Source organism: Falco naumanni, chromosome 13 (genome assembly GCF_017639655.2).
Source record: "Falco naumanni isolate bFalNau1 chromosome 13, bFalNau1.pat, whole genome shotgun sequence".
NCBI classification, from domain to species: domain Eukaryota; kingdom Metazoa; phylum Chordata; class Aves; order Falconiformes; family Falconidae; genus Falco; species Falco naumanni.
Genome location: NC_054066.1, coordinates 1,427,920 through 1,448,556, shown reverse-complemented (window position 1 = coordinate 1,448,556; position 20,637 = coordinate 1,427,920). Strand labels below are relative to the sequence as shown.

The 20,637-nt window shown below is 49.1% G+C and overlaps 2 protein-coding genes across 6 annotated transcripts; both read right to left on the bottom strand.

Annotated features, from left to right (window-relative positions):
- Positions 1-275: 275 nt before the first annotated feature.
- D2HGDH (D-2-hydroxyglutarate dehydrogenase) lies at positions 276-9,814 on the bottom strand. Of its 3 annotated transcripts, XM_040612800.1 has the most exons (9): positions 9,757-9,814; positions 9,224-9,281; positions 7,472-7,611; positions 6,594-6,787; positions 5,348-5,516; positions 4,220-4,363; positions 3,657-3,799; positions 2,688-2,853; positions 276-691 (listed from the first exon to the last, which is right to left on the bottom strand). In XM_040612800.1, the coding sequence occupies exons 2-9, from the start codon at positions 9,265-9,267 to the stop codon at positions 417-419; spliced, it is 1,275 nt and encodes a 424-aa protein (XP_040468734.1). In that variant the 5' UTR covers positions 9,268-9,281; positions 9,757-9,814; the 3' UTR covers positions 276-416. The 3 variants fall into 3 exon arrangements, with proteins under 3 accessions (XP_040468734.1, XP_040468735.1, XP_040468736.1); XM_040612801.1 differs by lacking the exon at positions 7,472-7,611 and having other exon boundaries at positions 9,750-9,767; XM_040612802.1 differs by lacking the exons at positions 9,224-9,281; positions 9,757-9,814 and having other exon boundaries at positions 7,455-7,566.
- ING5 (inhibitor of growth family member 5) lies at positions 7,528-20,506 on the bottom strand. Of its 3 annotated transcripts, XM_040612805.1 has the most exons (9): positions 20,372-20,506; positions 19,681-19,752; positions 18,784-18,950; positions 17,265-17,376; positions 16,200-16,293; positions 15,077-15,212; positions 14,790-14,851; positions 13,856-13,925; positions 7,528-7,611 (listed from the first exon to the last, which is right to left on the bottom strand). In XM_040612805.1, the coding sequence occupies exons 1-8, from the start codon at positions 20,406-20,408 to the stop codon at positions 13,883-13,885; spliced, it is 723 nt and encodes a 240-aa protein (XP_040468739.1). In that variant the 5' UTR covers positions 20,409-20,506; the 3' UTR covers positions 7,528-7,611; positions 13,856-13,882. The 3 variants fall into 3 exon arrangements, with proteins under 3 accessions (XP_040468739.1, XP_040468738.1, XP_040468740.1); XM_040612804.1 differs by lacking the exon at positions 7,528-7,611 and having other exon boundaries at positions 10,595-13,925; XM_040612806.1 differs by lacking the exons at positions 7,528-7,611; positions 20,372-20,506 and adding an exon at positions 20,144-20,169 and having other exon boundaries at positions 10,595-13,925.
- Positions 20,507-20,637: the final 131 nt, after the last annotated feature.

Below are 20,637 nucleotides of genomic sequence, written 5' to 3'. Positions count from 1 at the left end.
AAAACAAGAAAGGAAGAGCAATATTGGATAAGTCAGCATAGCATCCACAGGTTCTTCTCCTGTGCCTCTGATGCTTCACTTGGACACCTCAAGTGAGGAAATGCCTCCTCCGGCTGGTGTCACTTCGCTAATAAATCAGAGCAAACTAAGGGGGAAGAGCTGGAATATCCACACACGCTATCCGTGCGCTTGGTTTCAGTGTTCAGACCAAATAGGAAACCCACATGGTCAAAACCAGTAATGCGTTCTTCAGAAAGAGCAGGCACCCCTGAAAAGAGGATCCACGTTCCTTTATTTGTTCCATCACACTAAAGAAGTAAAACAAGGAGCAGTCCACGTGCTCGCTTGATCCATCAGCTGAAGTACAGTTACTGGGCTAGAGATGCCATCTTCCCACGACGGCATCTGCTGGTTTCTCAGTGCATGTTGCTCTCTGAACTGGTGGGCAGAGTCTTGTAGGGATTGAGGATCCCCTTGGGGTCTAACATGGCTTTGAAACGCTGCATTAGAAAGATCGCCTCGTTGGGTTTGCTGTAATGAATGTACTGCTTTTTCTTGAAGCCCAGTCCGTGCTCTGCGCTGATACTACCCTTGTGCCTTGCAGTCCACTCATAGACATACGGCTCAATGGCATCCAGCAGGAAATGGCTGTAGGACTCTGCTGTGATGTTCAGGTGCAAGTTTCCATCTCCTGGAAGAAAACATCGCAGAGGTGGGTCTGCAAGAAAAGCCCAGTAGCCCTGCAATGGAGACTCATTACTGCCTCCTCCACGTACGCAAACAACAGTGCCTTTGTTAGTCTCCAGACTGCGAAAAAGGACAAGTTCACTGTCCTTCTACAAACACCAGCCTCTCCATGCACAAATAATTCAAATGGGATCTTTGTTTTTCCATGCTTTCAGTACAATACTTGAGGAAGTGTTCCCAGTTAAGCTACTTTCAAATTCCCACTCTTGTGATTTTAAAATTCAAACTGTGCTGCATTAATTATTGCCCCACTACCGAGATGGCATGCTGAAGACTGCCGCAATGGTATTTCATAATGATCATTAGATTTTAATATGGCCCTTCATCACTTTCTCTCTCCCTGTTATGTTTGTGCAATGTTCTAAACGCACTTTGGCACTGCATCAATGGAAACAAAGCAAGCAGAACATTTTCTCCTTTTGCTACTTGCATGTGATGGCATTCGATTAAGCCCATAGTTGTTGGGTATTCAGGAGAGAAAACACACAAAGATAAACACAAGTTACTCATTTTCACTCCAGAACCTCTTCCTGCACCCCAGCAAACCCTCGCAGTATGCAGCTTAATACTCAATAGCAAGAGCTACTACAGGCAGCATTTGTTATGCAGTCTTCCAGATCATCTCAAATCAAGCGTGCTGAAGTGTGTTCTGGGTTTTTTTTGTGTGTGTGTTTTTTAGTTTAAAACAGAATAGCTCTGCTAAGCTTACCTGCTTGCAAAACCAAATTAGTTTCAAAGCATTCTGACCAACGTACTGTTTTTTATGTGCATTACCTTTATTACTCTCTTTTGGAGGGTTACTGGCTCAGAAAAATTGTTTTCCAACAGAACTAATAACTTTGGACAAGCTAGGTGTTTATCTACCAAATGTGTCTAAGTACATTAATTGAATTGATGGTCCAATTAAACAACCTGCATACTTAAATAGAAAGTACAGAGCTTCTTGCTGGTTTTGGCTGGGATTGAGTTACATTTCTTCATAGCAGCTGGGATGGGGCTGTGCTTTGGGTTTGTGCTGAGGACACTGCTGGTCACACAGGGACGTTGGTTACTGCTGAGTGTCACCTACACAGAGCCAAGGTCTCTTCTGCCCCTCACCCCACAGCGAGGAGGCTGGGGGGCACAGGGAGTTGGGGAGGGGACACAGCCGGGACAGCTGACCCCAGGCATATCCCATACCCTATGGCATCGTGCTCAGCATGTAAAGCTGAGGTAAGGAGGAGAAAGGAGAGGACATTTGGAGTGATGGCATTTGTCTTGCCAAGACACCATTATGCATGATGGAGCCCAGCTGTCCTGGGGATGGCTGAACACCTGCCTGCCCATGGGAAGTGGGGAATGAATTTGTTTTGCTTTGCTTGAGTGCACGGCTTTTGCTTTACTTATTGAACTGTCTTTGTCTCAGCCCACGTTTTCTCACTTTACCCTTCCAGTTCTCTCCCCCATTCTGCAGGTGGGGAGCAAGCGAGTGCCCGGGTGCGGCTCTGTAACCAGCTGGGGTTAAACCAGGGGTCCTCAAACTACGGCCTGCGGGCTGGGTACGGCCCCCCAATGTCCTCAATCCAGTCCCCCGTATTTACAGAACCCCCCCGCCGGGGGTTGTGGGGGGGGAACCAAGCAGCCGCAGATGACCTCTTGCCACTTCATCCGCGCGTCGGCCCCCTGGTTAAAAAGTTTGAGGACCTCTGGGTTAAACCATGACGAGGATACAAATGACCAGTTCAGTGCCTGGCTGGCCAGCAACCTGCCATTAATATATGGAATACAGTCTGAAAGCAATCACAAAGATCCTTATGCACCCTCCTCTTCTGGCAGCTCTCGGCTATTTCGTCTGTGCTGCTCACTAATCTAAAAACCACCTTTAGAACTACTAGGAAGCTGCACAGCAAAACCTGGAGCACAAAAGAGCAATCACATCCTTTCCCAGCATCCACGCTTACCCAAGTGGCCGTAGCCCACCACGTTTTTGGCACTCTGGCCCAGCCGAGCCCTCATGTCCATCACGAGATCATACAGCTTTCCCACAGGGAGAGAGATGTCATACTTGTAGACACAGCCATCGTGAGTCAGGGCCTCCGTAATCCTCTCCCGCAGGCTCCACAGTGTCTGATGAATCAAAGATCAAAGAAATCCAAATAAACCAAAAAAACCTCTTGAGTTCCATGCTTTGTGGCATGGAGGGAAAACCAGCCTTGATTCTTTGCATATAACATCAACTTCTGATTTCCCTCGACACCCTCTGCCTCTCGGAAGCTAGTAATAATGCTTTGCTGGCAGCACCGTACAGTCAAGTGACACGCCGTATCTTCAAGCTTGACAGTACCCCAGAGAAAAAGAACACAGGCATGGGCATCCTCTCCAAAGCTGTTCTGGCTTTCCCAAGAAGTGAGGACATGCCTCCTCTACTGATCTGCAAGGGTTGGTTTGGGAACCAGAGCTGGAAGAACCACGGGTCACTGTAAGAGACCCACGTTCTCTGGGCAGACAGAAATCACTGTCCTTTTCACTGAGACACTGTGTCTGTCTTGCTCGCTAGCACCAGCGCCTCTGGCTCCAGCACCGCTGTCAGGCTGGCCTACACGACTTTGCCTGAAAACTGTCGAAACCAGAAGCTGAGTTGTCAGCGAGCGATTTGGGTCCTACCCCAGCAACTACTGGAAGATGCAATTCATGATTCTGATCTTTTTAAAAGGGGAAACAGCCACTGAAACCCCAAATACTCAGGCCTTCTGGGAAGAGCCAGCAGCGATAAGTACCCTCTCAGCATTCTTACTCAATATGCCAAATAAGCTACCACATCACTCAAGGACGTTTACGCTAGACATCAATCTGACCATTTTCCTATTAAAAATTCAAATCCAAGTGGAGAATCATGTCAAAGATTTGCACAAGAGGAAATGATGACTTGCCTTTATTTTCTTAGCATCCGTTGCCACAGTTCCATCAGCGACCAAACCAGAAGTCATGGCCTGCTCTAGGAAGTTGTTCAATTTGTCTGCATCATGGGTTGAGTCGGAGCCTGAAGTTTCAATCAAAACGTAAAAAGGGCTGCCTGAAAGTGAGGAAGAACAGAATAAGCAGATGCTCTGGGGTAAAAGCACAGCCATTTAGCACACGTTCTGGAGCTTTTCCCAAGCTTGGCACATTTCATGAGGTCACTACTGCCCAGATTTCTCTGGTGCCAGGTGGAAGGGCAGCTCAATTGGCAATCTTTGATCTGTAGGGCACTTCACTCACATGCTCTATCCTTCACCTTGCCACCACTTTTCAGAAAACCAGCAGTTTTGTGGGAACAAGCAGAACTAGAAAATCTTATCTTTAAAGGCTTCCACCAAACCTGATTGGAACTGAATACTGGGTCCAAAAACTGTGAGGTATGCCCACACGCTCCTTGACCATGTATACAGAAAATCAGGCTAAAAATCCCCAAGCAGTACAATGCCTCTTTCTACGGCATGAATTACACTGGTACCTGTCAATGGGTTGGACAATTTGAGATGTCTCTCCACCAGTTCCATGCACTTCTCATCCATGAACTCACAGGCAGACAGGATCTCTCCCAGCATGGCTCTGCTGGTTGTAAATGTTTCCAGAACCTTAGCGAAACTCTGACACCCTTCAGACAGAACACAGACAGGAATCAGGAACAAAAAAACAGCCCCGCAAAACCTTATAAAAAGTTTAAAGACGTTTATCAGGCTTCAAGTCATCTTTCCCATCTCCAGAAGATGTAAACTGCTAGCCTGCGTGGGTTCAGATCAGTAATTCCTCTAAGTTTGAGCTGGGAAAGGTTTCAGAGCAGAAGGATATAGCAATTAGGTTTTGCTGTGGCAAAGACCTCTCGAACCCTCTTAAGGCAGCTCATACCAAAACGTCTGTCCCACCCTCAGATGGCAGCCCAAGAGAAATTTAAAGGCTGCTGTGAGAGTCCGGGCAAATTCTGGAGTCCACTGCACATATTCCACAGGTCTGTCAGCATTTGGAGTCTACTTATCCCCTCCTAGGAGTTTAGCTCTCCGCTCTTAAGGCCACATCTGATATGAGCAAGCTGTGCAAGAAGCCCTGCTAACCCTGGAGGTTGCTGAGAAAAACACCAGCCCCAGCGAAGGTCCCCACAACCAGCTCTGTTGGAAGCCCCAGCAGGGGGGCACGCACTGAGGCTCACCGAGAAGCAGCTTTTGAGCACCTGTGCCTGGCCATGCCCTGCCGAGGCAGACCCCGAGCTGCAGACCTGACTTCCCAGCCTCACCTTGTCACTGCGGACTCGCGCGGCTGCAGTGTCACCAGCCCTGCCCTGCCCTGCCCACCTAGCCCAGGCGCTGTCAGACGGCTCAGGGCACTGCCCTGCCTGCCTCTTCATCCTGCCAAGCTCCTGGCTCCCCTTCCCTCGCAGGGCAACCCTGGCAAGTACTTTACACGTTTACACCACAGATATAAGACACACGCACAGGTATTTTAACGTACAGCACCGTAACACCTCTCACCAACAAGCTGGTGCCGGCAGCCTAGCTCAGCCGGCTGCCCTGTGCTCGCTCCTCCCCACTCCTGTTCCCTTCCCAGCCTCCGAACTCACTGTGACATGATTAATACCAGCCCCTACCTAGGAATGCCAGATTCACAGCCTTAGGTTTCTGAGGACAGAGTATGGAGACAGCAGTGATAACCCCCAAGGTCCCCTCAGATCCGATGAAAAGCTGCTTCAAATCATAGCCAGTGTTGTCTTTGCGCAGAGATGTCAGGCAGTCCAGAACCGAGCCGTCAGCCAGCACCTGACATACACAGAATAGAGAGACCCAGTCAAAGCACCTGTGGGAATCTGCCGGCATAAGCTCGTCGACTACCGAGCTGATGAAAAGCTGCCGCCAGCTTCGAGCGGCGGACACCGCCTGCAGCCCATTCCCACAGCCTTGTCACCGTTCTCCATTCCCAGCTCTTCCTCCTCTCTATAACCTACCTGAATCTTCCCCCAAAGTTTTCTGCTGCTTTTTTTTTTTTTTTTTTACAGTGCTGTTTGCACATCTTCTAGCAGGACAAGTAATAACAGAAGACCTAGTTCGCTCTGCTTTTCTTACCAGCGGTGGAGAAGATAAGCAATTCTTTGCAGCCCTAGCTCCCGTTATTCAACAGAAACAAGGAACAATATTTGAAACAGTGAACATAGTTAACCGGAATGAAGTAAGCTCTCCACCGCCTGAGCCTTAAATCAAGGCTGAATGTCTCCAAGACATGCTATTGAAGGCTGTTTCAACACTAGAGGGGCTAACCTGAGAGACAAAAGCTCCCTTTCTGGGCCTGCACAATAAAACCAAACTAGGCTTTTGCTACCTACCCGACTTATTTCCTATTAGCTCCCTGCTCCCAAGATCTCTCAGAACCACTGATCCCGGCCTTCACACACTGAGGCACAGGCCTGTAGGGCAGAAGCAGGCTGAGGAACAGCAGAGACTCTAGGAGAACGCCAGCAGCCACTGGAAGAGCGTGCTGCAGGATGGATTTCACAGTGCCTTCCAGAGATTCACTGCTCCACAGAGAACCAACCTCATGCAGGTAACCTGGGATCGTCAGATCTCTCCCTAACTTCTTTTCACTGCTCTGGATTAGAAAACCACCTAATGTCACTTCTGCCAGTAAGGACGAAGCTGGGAACCGTGGTAGCAATAACAGATGCTACACACGTGAAGACACTTGTTGACCCTTCTCCAAAGAGCCAAACAATGGAAAGTTACGAGTGGAAGTCTTGAGAGGAACGCGTCTGTGTAACGGACAGCTAAGGGCTACAACAGCAGGAAACAGTAAGGAGTAAAGGTTTAAACACCAAAGGGACCTGCCAGGTACCGCTGCCTTACCACTTCCAGTCCCAGCACTGTCCCTCGCAGAGAGCCGTATCTCAAGAGCCGTAAGCCTCCAGCATTTGTGGCCACATTGCCACCGATGTGACAGCTACCTTTCGCTCCCAGGTCCAGCGGCATGATAAACCCCTGATCCTCCAAGTACTCGTTGAGTTTCTCTAAGATGCAGCCAGCTTGGCACACAAGGATCCCTGAAACACAAACATCCTGCTACAAGCTGATGCCCAAGAAGAAGGTGCCCCCTCAAGAGGCGGGGTAAGTACAAGCAGACACAACCACCTGTTCCTCCAAAACTTTCTGGGATTCAGTTTAAAGGCACAAGAAGTTTGTGCCTGCTGCAGGGCACTGTCCTACCCCTCCTCAAGCCTAGGGGAGCTGGGCCATTGCCTTACTATCTGCTCTTCCACAACTCTGGACTGGCAAAACATTAAATATTTTTCTCTCTCTCTCTCTTCCCCCCCACCCCCCCTTTGTTTTAAGAACTGAAATACCAGTCTGATTCCTAAATCTCCAAACCCAAACAACTTCTAAGTTTCCCCCACCCTCTTCCCTCTGCTAGTGTAGTTATCAGGTGCCTTCTTCAACACTGTCATTCTGCTCCACACGCTGGGTTTCTCATTTAATTTAGGAACGGGTAACAGGAAGACCATGTTTCTCTTCCCTCTTTCTGGCACCAGATGTATTTTTCTATCTGCTACTGTTATAATCTTAGGATTACATTAGCAGCAGAAGCCTGGATGAAACAAACCTCTGATGCCCCCCTTATGATGATGCTGGGCTGAACCTTGCTGGTCCTATAGTTACCAGTTCCCAGGAAAATGGCTGGTCTAGGGCCTGGGGCTCGCTTCTGTGCCTCACCTCTCTACAATATTTACCAGACACCTTGTCAAAGCTGATGATCTTGTTCATGAGAGCAGTGGAGAGAATGATCTCGTCAAAGACAGGCACGCTGCCCCCAACAAGGCCTGTGTTACCCCCCTGTGGGTTCACTGCCAGGTTCCTCTCATAGCAGTACCTGGAAGAAAAAAGGTTTCTGAAGTCTTATGCGTTTTAAGGCCATAATCCAGTCTATGAGAAGAGTTTCGCTTCCATGTGGATGTCTACTGTTGCGACAGTGCTCACCACTCCTTAAAATGAAGCAGCGTTCGGCCTAAAGATTGAATTGATACAAAGGGACAGCGTCACTGCAAAAGCGAGAAAGCACAACTTACTAAACTCAGCCTGGCGCTGAGCAAAGGAACAAACCCTTGGGGCTACCCCTGTGCGCACCTACAGATTTGCCCCACAACAAATCTGGAAACAACCACCCCCTCTGTTCACACATAAGCTGTTTATACAGCAATCTCTGTTAACAACTCGGCTTCCCCAGCGGGCTCTGACAAGACAACCAGCTCTGGCAGTGCTTTAAGACATTATTGCCCCCCTCCTCCCCTCAAGAAATGAATGCCCTGCAAGCAACGAAGCACGCGCATCAATGCCTCAGCTGCTTCACCGCCCAGCCTGCCATAGCCCTGCAAAGCAGCACCCATCGCGTCCTCTCCAAACTCACAGAAGTTACTGCACAACGGGTGGCACAAAGCCGTGCCGCACCGGCAGTTACCGCAGAAGCCCTGACTTTACCGCGCTCTAAATTCCCCGCTTTAACAGGAGTTAAAGTGGGGGAACTTTAACTTTAACCCAGTAGGAGCAGGTTCATACAGCTTTCAGCTCTCAGGCAAAACAGCCGCCCTGCATACTGATGCTCACCTGGAGCTGCGCTCGCACCAGCGAACCAGGGAAGCCTTTTTACCGCGGACTAAACATTAACTCCTCAAACTGCTGAATTCTGGCCTAACCTTCTTTACCTTTTCAGCAAGACTTTCCCAAATCCTTCAACACGACTGTTCCCCTTGAGCACTGGTACAGTGTCTAATTTTGACAATTCCGTAGAGCATAAAAGTCATCGATAATGAATCCACTTGCTTATTTCTCCCCACCTCCGTTTCTCTCCCCCACACTACGGGCTCTTCGGACCCTTCTACTCAAAAGACATCAACGCTGATTTCAGAAGTCTGCTGCTGCCCACTTAGCCACCGCAAGGACAACCGGCCAGGAAAGATTAATTCTATTTTGTAAAACAAATTATAAGTTCAGCCTTTGCTTCTGCCTGACACCGACGTGATACCACCACCCCAGAGAAGCCGAGGGCCAGGGAGAGCACTGGGCCTCGGGAATACAAGGCACAGGCGGGAGTGCCTTTGCCTTGAAAAGTTCCAGCTCCCTAAGTGACAACGCACCTAGCGAGGAACTTGTGTTTTTTTCAGATGAGCCACACTGCCTACCCACCGGTACACGCGTACCCCTGGACTAGCAACAGCAGCGGCGTCTCCTGTGGCAGGGAGCAGCTGGAACAAGAGGCATGTCAGGAAGCAGCGGGGCAGCCCGAGGGCACCGGGGATATAAAGAGCAGAACGCGGAGCTGAAGCGACCAGAGCTCCACCACAAGGCAAGGAGTCAAGAAGAAACCACCTCCATTAATTCCAGTGCTTGAGCAAGCAGCATCTGAACAGCTAGAAGTTCCCTTCGCCTTCCGGAGCATCCCTAACCCCCCCCCCCCCCCAAAGCCCAGCAGAAGAGGTGCCCGTTACCTGAGCACTTGGGACACCTCTGCTGTTGTCTGCGGCTTCAACATCAGCTTGCTACAGCCTGCAATGAAAGCAAGGGGCTCACCGGGCAAGTTGTGGGCTCTGCAGAGCTCGGGAAGAGAAAAGCTGGTAAAGCATCGTGTCCAGAACACCACCACCCCCGCCGCGCGCGGGGCAGCCGCGTTTAAACACTTGTAAAACAAACATTTTCAACAGCGGCCTTTCCCTTAAAGCGCTGTGCACGCTGCTTGCACAGGGCGGCCTGGCTGGCAGCAGGGCGGCATGGAAGGTTCTAGGCCTCTGACATCTGACAAAAGCAACAGAAAACGCACACTTGTTCCCCGCAGTTCAGCCAAAACCGTGACCTGAATCAACTTGTTTCAGGGAAAAAAATGATTAGTGTGTTAAAAGGGCTTAGATTTATTTTTTTGTTTAATGCAAGCCTGAAAGACGGCCGGTGGCAGGTAACGTCCCCCGTGGGGAGCTCCCCGCGCCCGCGGACGGGACACCCCGGCCCGGCCCCGCTCACCCCGCACCGAGCGCAGCCAGTCCACGTTGAACGGCGCCAGCTGCTCCGCGTCCGTCACGGCGCGGCCCGGCACCAGGCGCTCCAGGGCGGCCAGGTCGCGGCCGGACAGGGCGCGGAACGGGCGCCGCCGCACGCCGTACCGGGGGCCCGTCAGCGTCACCTCCCGGCGCCGGGGGGCGGCTGCCGGCGACGTCCCCTCGCCCCGCGGCCGCGCCGCCCCCCGCGGCCACAGCAGCGGCGCCGCCGGGGCAGCCGCACCGCCGTGCCGGGCCGGCGTCCCCCCGGGGCGGCCCGTCAGCCCCCGCAGCCGCGCCCAGCCGCCGCCGAGCCCGCGGGGCAGCGCCGCCAGCCCCATGGCCGCCCGCACCCCCGCAAGCCCGGCCCGCGCCCCGCCCCGCCCCCGCAGGGCCCCGCCCCGCCTCGCGAGCGGCACGGGCCGGGCCGCTCGGCGTGTCGCTACCGCCGGGGCAACGGAGCCCCCGGCGGCGGGCGGGCCCAGCGCCTCGGCCAGCCGCTCCCGCAGCCGGCACCCGGCAGCCTCAGGCACCCCCCGGGCGGCCATGGGGGCGGGCGGCTCCAGCCCAACCGCTGCGCGCCCGCCCGCGGCCTCCGCGGGGCCCTCGGCACACGACGCATGTGCCCCGCGCCACAGCGCCACCTGGCGGCAGGAGGCCGCCGCAGCGCCCCCCCGGCACAGCCACCCCCGCGGGTCCCGCAGCACGGCCCCCCCCCCGCGTCCCGCAGCCGCCGTGGGTCCCCGCAGCCCCGGCACGGCCCCCACGGCGCAGCCACCCCCGCCCCGTACCCACCAGCACTCCTGCGGCACCACAGCACGCTCCCGTACGTCTTTGTTCCCAAAAATACTTTATTTATAACAATATATCCATCATCTATAACATGATCCAAAAATACAGATATACATTTTTACTTTACATTCCTTTTTTTTTTTAATAAAAAGATTTATATTCTCTTCCATTAACAAAGGGAACATAGATCTAATTCATTTAAAAAATAGAACAATCAGGTTAAAGTCGTTTTCACCTCCAGTTTGGATGAGCTGGGATAAAGCTGAACCCACAGGGTACGCGCTCAGGCGTCCCGACAATCTTTAGTGGAACATTCCTTTACATATCACAGTCTTGTTCACCCTTCTCCATGAAAGTATATTTAACACTGTACATTCAAAATTCAGGAGAAAGATTTCAATCCTTTAGTAAGCAAAAAAAGGCTACTGGTATTTGTCTATAAGGGGTTTTAAAAAAAATCTCTAAAGCCAGGCGTGAGCGGCCAGAAGATGCTCTCGAACCGCCAGAGCCCCTGCACTGGTATCTGAGCAGGAGAGTTTATTGCTGGTATTGCATGTCAGATGTTCCGACATGTCACAGACCTTGCGTTGTGAGTATGTTGTGCCTCACGCTATTCACAATTCCCAGCAAACTACCTTTCTTTTGGGGGCTGATGCTAACACCCAGAGTTTATTTTTCTTTTTTCTTTGCTGGTTGAAAAGGAAAATGTCTGCTCTTCCCAGCCCCAGAAAGCACGTGCTAACAAACTGCGTTTTGCTGTCCTACCTGACCATCATTCCTGAGCTGAGGGCAGTCAGCTTTACACCGACTCATCCTTAGCTGCACACTTCCATGCTTCCCAGAGAGGTGCAGTGGAATTTTGAGCACATTTCAAATCAAATGCTTAATCTACGGACATACCACTACTAATAATGCCAGGGGAGGGGCAAGTAAGAAAAAAAAAAAAAAAAAAAAAAAAAGTCCTATACAATTGGACGGAAGGGGGAAATAAAACCTGAAATGACATCAACATTTAGGCGTCAGGACGCAGTAAGGCTCCTGCATTACTCCAGTGTAGCACGTCAACGAGGTACAGGTCTCGCTCACTGGTTACAGAATTACAGGCTGGCTCATGAGGTATCACGATTAAATTTGCTCTCAGGAGGAGAGGTGGAAAGAAAAAGAGGGCTGACTACGTCTAAGGTCAGGTTTGTAGGATTGTGCTTTTCCTCCTCTTTCCCTCCAGCAATCTGCTTTTCATTTGTCTGCCGGCTTTCCGGGTGCTATTACAACAGCAACAGTGACAAACATGCATCACTCCTATTGACTATGGAAACTTCAGATACAATGCAGGGAGTGATGCAATGTAGCCGAGACAGGAGCAGTATCACACTTCAAATGATAGGACCCTGGAGACAGGTTGATTTGTTGTGGGGTTTTTTTCCATAGCAGATGCAATAAACCAAAATGTTCACAGAAGAGCTGTCTCGGTATCAAGAGGTTTTTTTTACATCAGTCTTGACATACCTGCAGCATCTACAAAGCCCAGCAGAGCAAAGCAGGGAAGCAAAACTGGCAGGAGCTGTGTTCTACTTTCTTTCATTGCAAAATACAAGCAAGAGGGTCAGTATAACAAGGAAAAATCTTTTTTTTTCTTAGAAACAAATGCCAAAATCTGAACAGAAGCCGTTTTTTTCTGCTCTTTATTCAGACTGTTTTTACAGCAGAAGAAAAGCTTATCTGGAAGTTTCTCAATGCCTTTCCAGCAGTCTATACCAACAGCTCCTGCACAATGGTATGCAAAGTAGTTCACAGCTCTGCCACCAACAGCCATCAGGGATCACAGCAGCAAAGTTCATGAACCCTGGTGCCTGATGCTGCAGGAGGTTTTGGTTTGGGGCTTCTCCCCCACACACTCTCCACCAGCATCTTTTATTGTAGGCGGGAAAGCCCCATAATGCAGCAGATACATATGGAGACAAGAGCGATCTCTGCTCTTCCCTCAACTTCTGCATCCACTATAACTCGGGGGAAGGAAAAAACCCAACCATAAAGACTTTTTTTTTCCTACTCCCGAGTTCCTTCTCTTCCTTCTGCTGCATCGACTGACACTGCGACGACAGCAAGGATCAGCAAGGATTCACATTCATAATCTGAAATGCAGCTTAACGAAGTCAAGAACATGCAAATGTACCCTAGCTAAAATAACAAGACAAGAAGTTGTATTGAAACATTCTGCTGAATGGCTTTCAACAGCAGTGCTTCACAGCAAACACTATTCAGCACCCCCCCAAGCTATCAGATGGCTGCCTTTCAGCTTTGCCACACCACCATGGGATTCTATATTGTCCTTAGGGAGCCTTTCCCCTAAAGTCTGTTTGCCTGATTTACCCCAGACAACCACAAATAACAAAAATCAGGCCTTCATCTTATTTTATGAATAAATCCGACCTTCTATCTCTATAAAAATACTGTAGGTTTCATCTTCACAGTAAGGTACTTTAAAGGATCTTCAGAGAAATGGAAACAGCCAGGAAAGGTAATGCCCTCCCTCAGTATTGCTGTCACTAACAAACATTGCAGGACAATTCCTTTGCTATTTAAAGGTTATCTCCCCAAAAGAGAAACCTTTTCTAGAAGGAGGTGAAAAGTGAAATGGTTTGCTTCCCTTAAGGTTCATGTGAATGGGGACAAGGATCAAGTAAAATGAAGGCAGTGCAAAGGTGGACAGAAGAAACTCCCCAAAAGAGGTGGGCTCTTACCTCTCCCCCACCCCTGCCCTGTCGAAACTAAGCACAGCACTTGGCTTTGAGGAAGCAGACAGTGGAAACAGCCAGCTAGCTTTCCTGTTCCTTTCTGTACTACAGAGCTGCACAACAAATGGACTTTGCCCCTAAACAATGGGGCCCACTTCTTTCATGCAGGCTGCATCAGAGAAAATTCCCTGCTCTCTGCCACACCAAGCTCCAGGCCTAAACTATTCCGATGACGGTGATGTACCACGCTGAGGATACAGGTATGTATCCTGCAATGCCTTATGTAGTTTCAGACTCCTATAAACTAGCAGAGACTACAGCTACTGGCTGCCCTAGCACTTCATAGTAACACCAATTTCAGTGCTGTGCCAAGTGTAACATAAATAAAATCCCTGTGGCAAAAGGATTTGGGACTCCCTCCCAAAGTAATTTTCTTATGAAAGAACAGGAATTACAACTGGCCACTGGACAATTAAATATCATACCAGAAAAAGGAGGGTAGGTTAAAAAAAAAATAATCAAAGATAATATTGCAACATGAATGAATATATTAAACTCTTCTTGCCTCAGAGGATGTATTCTCCTCTACTCCTTACTTCTTTTTCTTTCTTTCCTGAACACAACGAGGACAAAACCTACAGAGAAAAACAGGCATTAATTAGGTCCTGAAGTTAATGACACACAGCCCAAGAACTCTTTTTATTATTTGGGAATGAGTGGTTGAGGGGTAGTTTAAAAGCAGCCGGTTTAAGTAACTGCAATACTTTTCATTACGTGCAGCAAGGCTGGGCAAATAGGAGAGGAACTGCATCAGCTTGGCTGGACAGAGTGTCAGAGAGGACCAGGTGGCTTCCAGGCCTCATCAGCCCCTCACAGCTATGATACACCCGATTTGTCACACAAGCTTCCTTTACAGGCCAAAGAAAAGATACACGTTTCTCCAACTCGTTCCTTTCTCTCTCTCCCATGACTGCAGTTCACTCAAGCCCGTTTCTGACAGGCACCTCGTTATTCAGATGAAAGCAGTCCATTAAATAGAAACTAAGCACGTAAGTACGTTCCAAGATGAGACGCAACTAGAGCAGTCTTCAAACTTTGCTTCCAAAAGTAAAAAAAAATAAAAATACACATCTCTATTTTAACCAGAGCCACAACTGTGCAACAATACAGTAAACCTGAGGTGTAACACATACACACTTACACAGGCCTTTGATCAAAACCTGCTCTGTTTATCATGCAGTTTTGCATATGCCCAGGTCCCTGTTTTGCTCCCACCAGAATTTAAGACTACCACGGAAGCAGACCTTAGGAGGAAGGTTCCCCTTGTACTTCTCCTTTGCACAAACACTATCCCAAACCATAGAGGATGCAAACCCTCTGATGAGGAGCAAAGCTTCTCTTATCAGGGAAGGTCACAATGGTGTTTTGATTCTTACTGTGATTCTTGGTGAGGCAAATAGCCCCCAAAAAATCTAAAAGCTGTATGATGTCCTGCTTACCATTTCCCTTTTGGTTTGGTGGTGAGGTCCACACAAGCAAAGTGGAACCATTCAATCGGGCACTGCAAAACAGAATGGAAAAACCAACAGAGGAGAAGCTTAGCATTTCACAAATCATACAGTGGTTTAGGTCGGAAGAGACCTTTAAAGATCACCTAGTTTAACCCCCCTGCCATGGGCATGTTCCTTTCATTTTATATGATCTAACTGAGCAAGTACCCCCCCTGCAGATTTCACAGTGTTGTGATTTAGTGAACACCTGAAAATGAATCATCTCAAGTGCTTACATCTGAGTTGTCACAGCCAATCATTTCTCCATAGGACACCTGGTGACACAAGCAGTAGGTGGGTTCGTTGGGGTCCACTGGCATGTCTAGGACATCTGAAGGATGCACCGACAGGATGGTATCAGCAAACTCAGATCTGTGGACATGGACAGATTGACACTTTCCAGTTGCAGGCAACACTGTGTTTCCAAGACCTAAATCCCACCTGGGAAAATTAGTTTTTAACAGTATCTTCCCTAAAACACACTGACCCTGCTTTAGAGTTTAGATTACACTATCACATATTATCCAATAACTGAAATCATAAGGTAGGCCTGATCAAACACAAAACAGTAGATTGACTATAAAGGATTAAGAAAATGATTCGTGGATGCCACGACTACAGTAACAAAACTGACATACAGATCACTTCGGCTTGTGGACAGAAGAATCTGACTTTTGTTCCCCCCCAAATTTTTTTAATATATATTCTTCTCTCATCATCGGGTATGAGCAAACCCTCTTGCTCTGACAAGAATGCATTAAGTTGATATGTCAGTAATGATCAATGGAAACTATTTTTAGTTTTCTGCCCCCCCCATTTTGCCAACTGAAAATATTAGAATCAACAGAGCACCTTTAATATAAATCATACCGCAGAGGGGATATGCTTTCTTCCTTGCTTCACAAAAGCAAATTAGATTATTCAAGATTATCTAGGACACAATCCTTTGAAAACAATCCTCAAAATTCTCCAAGATTTCTGGAACAACAATACAACATCAGTTTTTGTCCTGATGGGGAAGTTATTCTTTTTACAATCCAAACCACAAGCAACTGTTAAAAATAGCCACATGACGAAAATCAAAGCTATTTTCTCCCTGCTTGCCAACAGCAACAGAGACGCTGATCTTGTCCTTCCAGTCAGAGGGCATTCCAAGCATGCTGAGCTTCCACATGCCAACAAGTCAATTAACAAAGCTGACTTGTCCTAAGCAGGACATTAATGAAAGAGAGTAAGACCAGAACACCCTAACACTGTGCACCATCCAGACATGAGTCATAAACAGGGTAACATGAGCTTGTGGAAAATTCATGAAGTGTCAAGCCAAAGTCACCAGAGCTGTGACTGGGCGTGCCTTACCCTCCTTTGAGTTTCTTTTTCTTTGGTGTATCTTCTTCAGACGTTCGCCTGCCTCGACCACGAGAGCCTTTTTTGTCTTTCTGACTTCGGCCCTCTATAAAGGAAAAAAACCCCACTGTTTCAACCTACTTGAACAGCAGAAACATCCCCAGGTACTTTTTCTTTTGATGCATTTATTGGTTTGACATCCGTATTTCATGTGTAATTGAGTATGAGTGCTGATTACGGAACACATTTTTATGCCACAAATATGCCAAATTGGTAAGTAGCACTACTGAGCACCAGACTCTTGTGTTTGCAGTTTTGGCAGTTAAATCACTGCAGTACAATGCTAGTCCATAATGTTGCGCAAGATATAAATAGCATTATATTTGGTTAGACATGCTGTAATTTTTTTTTTAAACTCAGTATATTCTTAGACACTCAGCCAGTTAATTGGTTACTCAATAACTAATGCAACTTTTATCTCCACATCCTTGATCCACCCTTATTTCATAGTGCAAAGGCATAAAGTTCTGCTGCTGTTAACCATGTTGGAATTTCACTGTAATCACATGAGATTTCCAGTAGACATTACAGGCACTGGTACTTTCCTTTAATTCCTAATTTCTCCTGCTGTTCTCAGCTTGATTAGTATTCAGATTCTGGTAAAAGGAGAAAAAAAGGCCAATCTTCTCTTCTCAGAAAGAGCTTAGAACTTACACGGTAACTGATCAAGCCTGAAATTAAGACTGTTACACTCGAGAGCCATAAGAACATCAGTTCTGTTTTGTTACAGTTAGTTCCCCCTTGGCCAGCACCTTCCTTACCACCAGTAACCATGGGCCACCTCAGCATGATCTTGGCAAGCAGAGGCAGCAAGTCAGATCCCAGCACTACATTTTTCTTCATCTATTTATTGCCCACCAGAACACTGTGAATACTTGAAGAGCGTTAAAAACAAGTGAAGAAGTACATTATTGTGTAATTCTTCCTCCAGAAATAACAGCCTACTTTCTATCTTAGCCCTTCTGGTTAGATAACCTCAGTGCTGGAAAACACTGTCAAATGTAAAAATTTACGCACTTTTCAGGCTTCGAGATCCAGGGGTTTCAAAGTCACTGCCTTCCAGTTTATCTTTCAGATCTGCTTCAAACCTTGCCAAGTCTGCATCCAGCCGGCGGATATGCTTATCCACCTGCACAGAACAGGAAACCATAAGCTGATTAAAAAAAAAAATATTAACAAAACCAGGAAGGTCTAATAACTTGGCTGTCATTGGCACGAACAGGAGTAGAGTACGCTACTTGAGAGCACGGCATGAAAAGGGTACCAAACTGGAAAAAGGGAAATGGTACACACAAAGGGAGTTAAGGTGGAGAGAAAAAAACAATAGGCAAAAGCAAGAGGACCCAATCCCTCTACAAAGAAAGGAAGGAAAAGGGAGGTGGCATAAAGGACAGTCAAAGCAACTCAAACTAACGGTTTGCAGAACAAAACAAGACAATGAGAGATATTAAAAAATAATTGGTTTTTCTTGCAATTTTCAAAATACATTATTCAACTACTGTCCGTAAAATGTGTTGAGTGTGAGATCATGTCTATTTTTACTGGTATTGCACTGGCATCGTATTTGAAGGAATTTAGTAAAAAATACAGGCTTCTTGCTGACTATCTCCAGTACCAAGTCAACACATGTAACTTGCACCACCCTGGCTGCAATAATGTGGTTTACAGACAGAGAAGTAGCAAAGGTATGTTAAGCCATCACCCCCAAACTGTGTTGCTGCAATACCTAGTCATCACATTAGTTATCTAGGGCACTTTTCAACTCCCATGAAACAATTTCCTTTTCTGCAGCATTTGATGGCAATAAAACATCCTGCAGCTGCAGCAGTAGCAGAACCCAAAGCATCTCTAGAAGCTGGACAAAACACATCAAGGATACTCAAAAGGATTCCCCCCACTCAAATTTTATCTAGGGGATAAAATACAAAGAGAGAATTATTCAACGGACAGCTAAATGGACACAGGTGTAGGTGCCAAAGAAGAAAAAAGGGGAAAGCTGCATCTTAAGAAATGAGATTTTCCCATCAGGTCCATACAACCAGAATGGTGGAACTGACGGGTCTGCTTTCTTTTGTCATTTGGAAGCCAAGGTAATCGAGCAGACTTTCTTCCATTCCTCCACAACACAGTATTGAAGGTGACTTCAAAAATGTTACTTATGACGAAGGCCAGACCTAAATAAATTATCAGGTGACAAGAAAGCTGCAAGGGAGGAGGGAGGTGGGTAAATTTACCGGCACTTTTACACAGCGGAGAGGTACTTCCAAGCAAGCAACTCCAAGTGGGATAAACTAACTCTTCACCAGAAGAGAAGCCTACTAGACACAAAACCTGGTAACACAAAAGGAGGCTTTCTGGGGATGGCAACATTAAGAAAAGTAAGCTTAAGGACTAGTCATTTGTTTCAGTAGGATATCTAAGCAAAACAGAAACGTCAGGGAAAACAGATGCTGTGGAAGGGTCTTCCACATCCAACAGCGGCTCCATTCCAGAGTATGGCCATTTTTACAAAAGTCTCGCTGGTCGCAGTCCTCACCATCTCGTACGTCTGCATGGCCAGCTGGACTTTATCATCACTGTACTCTTTACATTTGCTGTAGGCACTCTGGATTTTCTTCAGGTGTTCCACTCGCTCCTCAGGTAACATGTTCTTCACTGATTCAATGTATTCTGCTGCAAGACTGTCGATTTCTGCTTTCTTATCTGAAAAGCAAAGCATACACACACCTGAGAAAGCTGTCTGCCAAAGCAAGGTGGTTTTTTCTTGTACCTCCATCATGGTATTTAGAAGACTACTCCTGACAGTTTTTGGACTTCCCCTGATTACTTAATATATTTACCTTAATAAAAAAAAAACACAACAAGTTCAAGGTAGTCACTCTTCTACACTTGCAGTGTGATTCCAGTTTCTGAAGTGTTTTACAGTTAATTCGTGGGGGGAAGGGGGAGTCACGGTTAAGATCAAAACCCAAACCCACGCGTTCACAAACTTCAGCTCTCTTCCCACACACGCAACTTTGTATTTGCTGCACTGCCATTTACCATTCTAATGGTTCAAATTGAAAATCTTTAATGTGCAAACAGATACTAACACAAACCTCAAAAAAGAAAAAAAAAACTGATCTTGCAAGACACAGAATAGTCTACAGCTCAGCAGATGTAGAATTGCGTGCAAGTAAGGTCAGCCATGGGGCCACCGGGTAAAGCGATCGCACAACTACAAATTAGCACATAACTGCTGAAAAAAAATTCGAGTCCCCCGAGCTGTAGCCCTCACAGAAAAGGAACAAACGCTGCACAGCACTCCGGCCAAGGAAAAGAAAAGCAGTAGAGGGGAGACGTGCTCTCTAAAGCCGAGTCTCCGTAGGGCTCTTCCCCTTCTTCAGGTGGAGGCCCTCTCTCAGACTCTGCTTGCCAGAATACCTGAACACACCTTCAGTTCTCTGATCCAGCTCCCGCATCAGCTGGAAGTTCCTCTGCAGCTCACAGGGCAGGTTCTCGATACCTGAAACGGCAAGGCCGAGAAAGGCTGCGGCCTGCTCTGCTCACGGCAGCCCGCCCTCCTCGGCGGGGAACAGGGGCCGCCCAGCAGGGCCAGGAGCCCCCCTGGCGGGGCAGCGGCGGGGCCACCCGCAGCTACGCGCGGGGCACTGGCGCGGGGCGACGCGGGAGCGGTCCCCCCTGAGCGGGAGCGCCCCGGGAGCGCGGCCTGCGCGGTGGCGGTCACTGCCAGGCGGCGCGCTGCCCGCCGCCGTGCCGCACCGCACACGGGCCTCGGCGGGGCCGCGCACTGCGCGGGAGCCAACGCCCCCAGGGCCCGAGCCGCCCGCCGGGAGCGCTACCCGCCCCCTCCGCCCTGCGCGGCGGTGCCCGGCTGCCAGAGGCCAGCCCATTCCCGCGGCCCGCCAAGGCCGCCCGGCGCCGCTCCCCCGGCGCGCAGCGGTGACGCACGGCCACGGCTGATGACGCGGCGCGGCACCGCCCCCCCCGCCCAGCCCGTGGCGCAGCTCTAATTCCCGCGCTGCCGCCGCCGCCCCCGCCCCGGCCCCCGGCCCCGGCCCGGCCGCCCCCCCTCGCCGCCCACCTCCCCCCAGCGCCGCGCCGCAGCCGCGCCCCGCGCTCACTGTCCAGGTAGTGCTCCAGGTACATGGCGGTCGCCATCTTGCGGCCCGCGCCCCGCCGCCGCCGCCGCTTCCCGCCGCCTGCCGGGCCCGCATGACAAGGGCCGCGGCCCCGGCCTCATCCCATATTCATGACTCGCCCGGTGCCTATTGGTCGCCGGGGACGCTCCTGCTGCATATTCATGAGGGGCAGGGCGGGAGGGGGGCGGGGCCTTCCTTCCCGCTTTACCGCCTTCGTGGAGGACCTCGGCGCCTCAGTGCCCTTGTGC

Bases quoted from the DNA above. Each gene is read 5' to 3' on its own strand.
- D2HGDH (XM_040612800.1), bottom strand. From the start codon at position 9,267: ATGTTGAAGCCGCAGACAACAGCAGAGGTGTCCCAAGTGCTCAG. The intron at 6,788-7,471 runs GTAAATATTGTA...TTTGTGTTTCAG, and splicing joins CAGCTTTGACAAGGTGTCTG to GGATCCTTGTGTGCCAAGCT. The intron at 5,517-6,593 runs GTAAGGCAGCGG...TGTGTATGTCAG, and splicing joins CAGTGCTGGGACTGGAAGTG to GTGCTGGCTGACGGCTCGGT.
- ING5 (XM_040612805.1), bottom strand. From the start codon at position 20,408: ATGGCGACCGCCATGTACCTGGAGCACTACCTGGACA. The intron at 18,951-19,680 runs GTGTGTTCAGGT...TTTGCTTTTCAG, and splicing joins GCTGGATCAGAGAACTGAAG to ATAAGAAAGCAGAAATCGAC. The intron at 16,294-17,264 runs GTGCGTAAATTT...TTTCCTTTATAG, and splicing joins TGGATCTCGAAGCCTGAAAA to AGGGCCGAAGTCAGAAAGAC.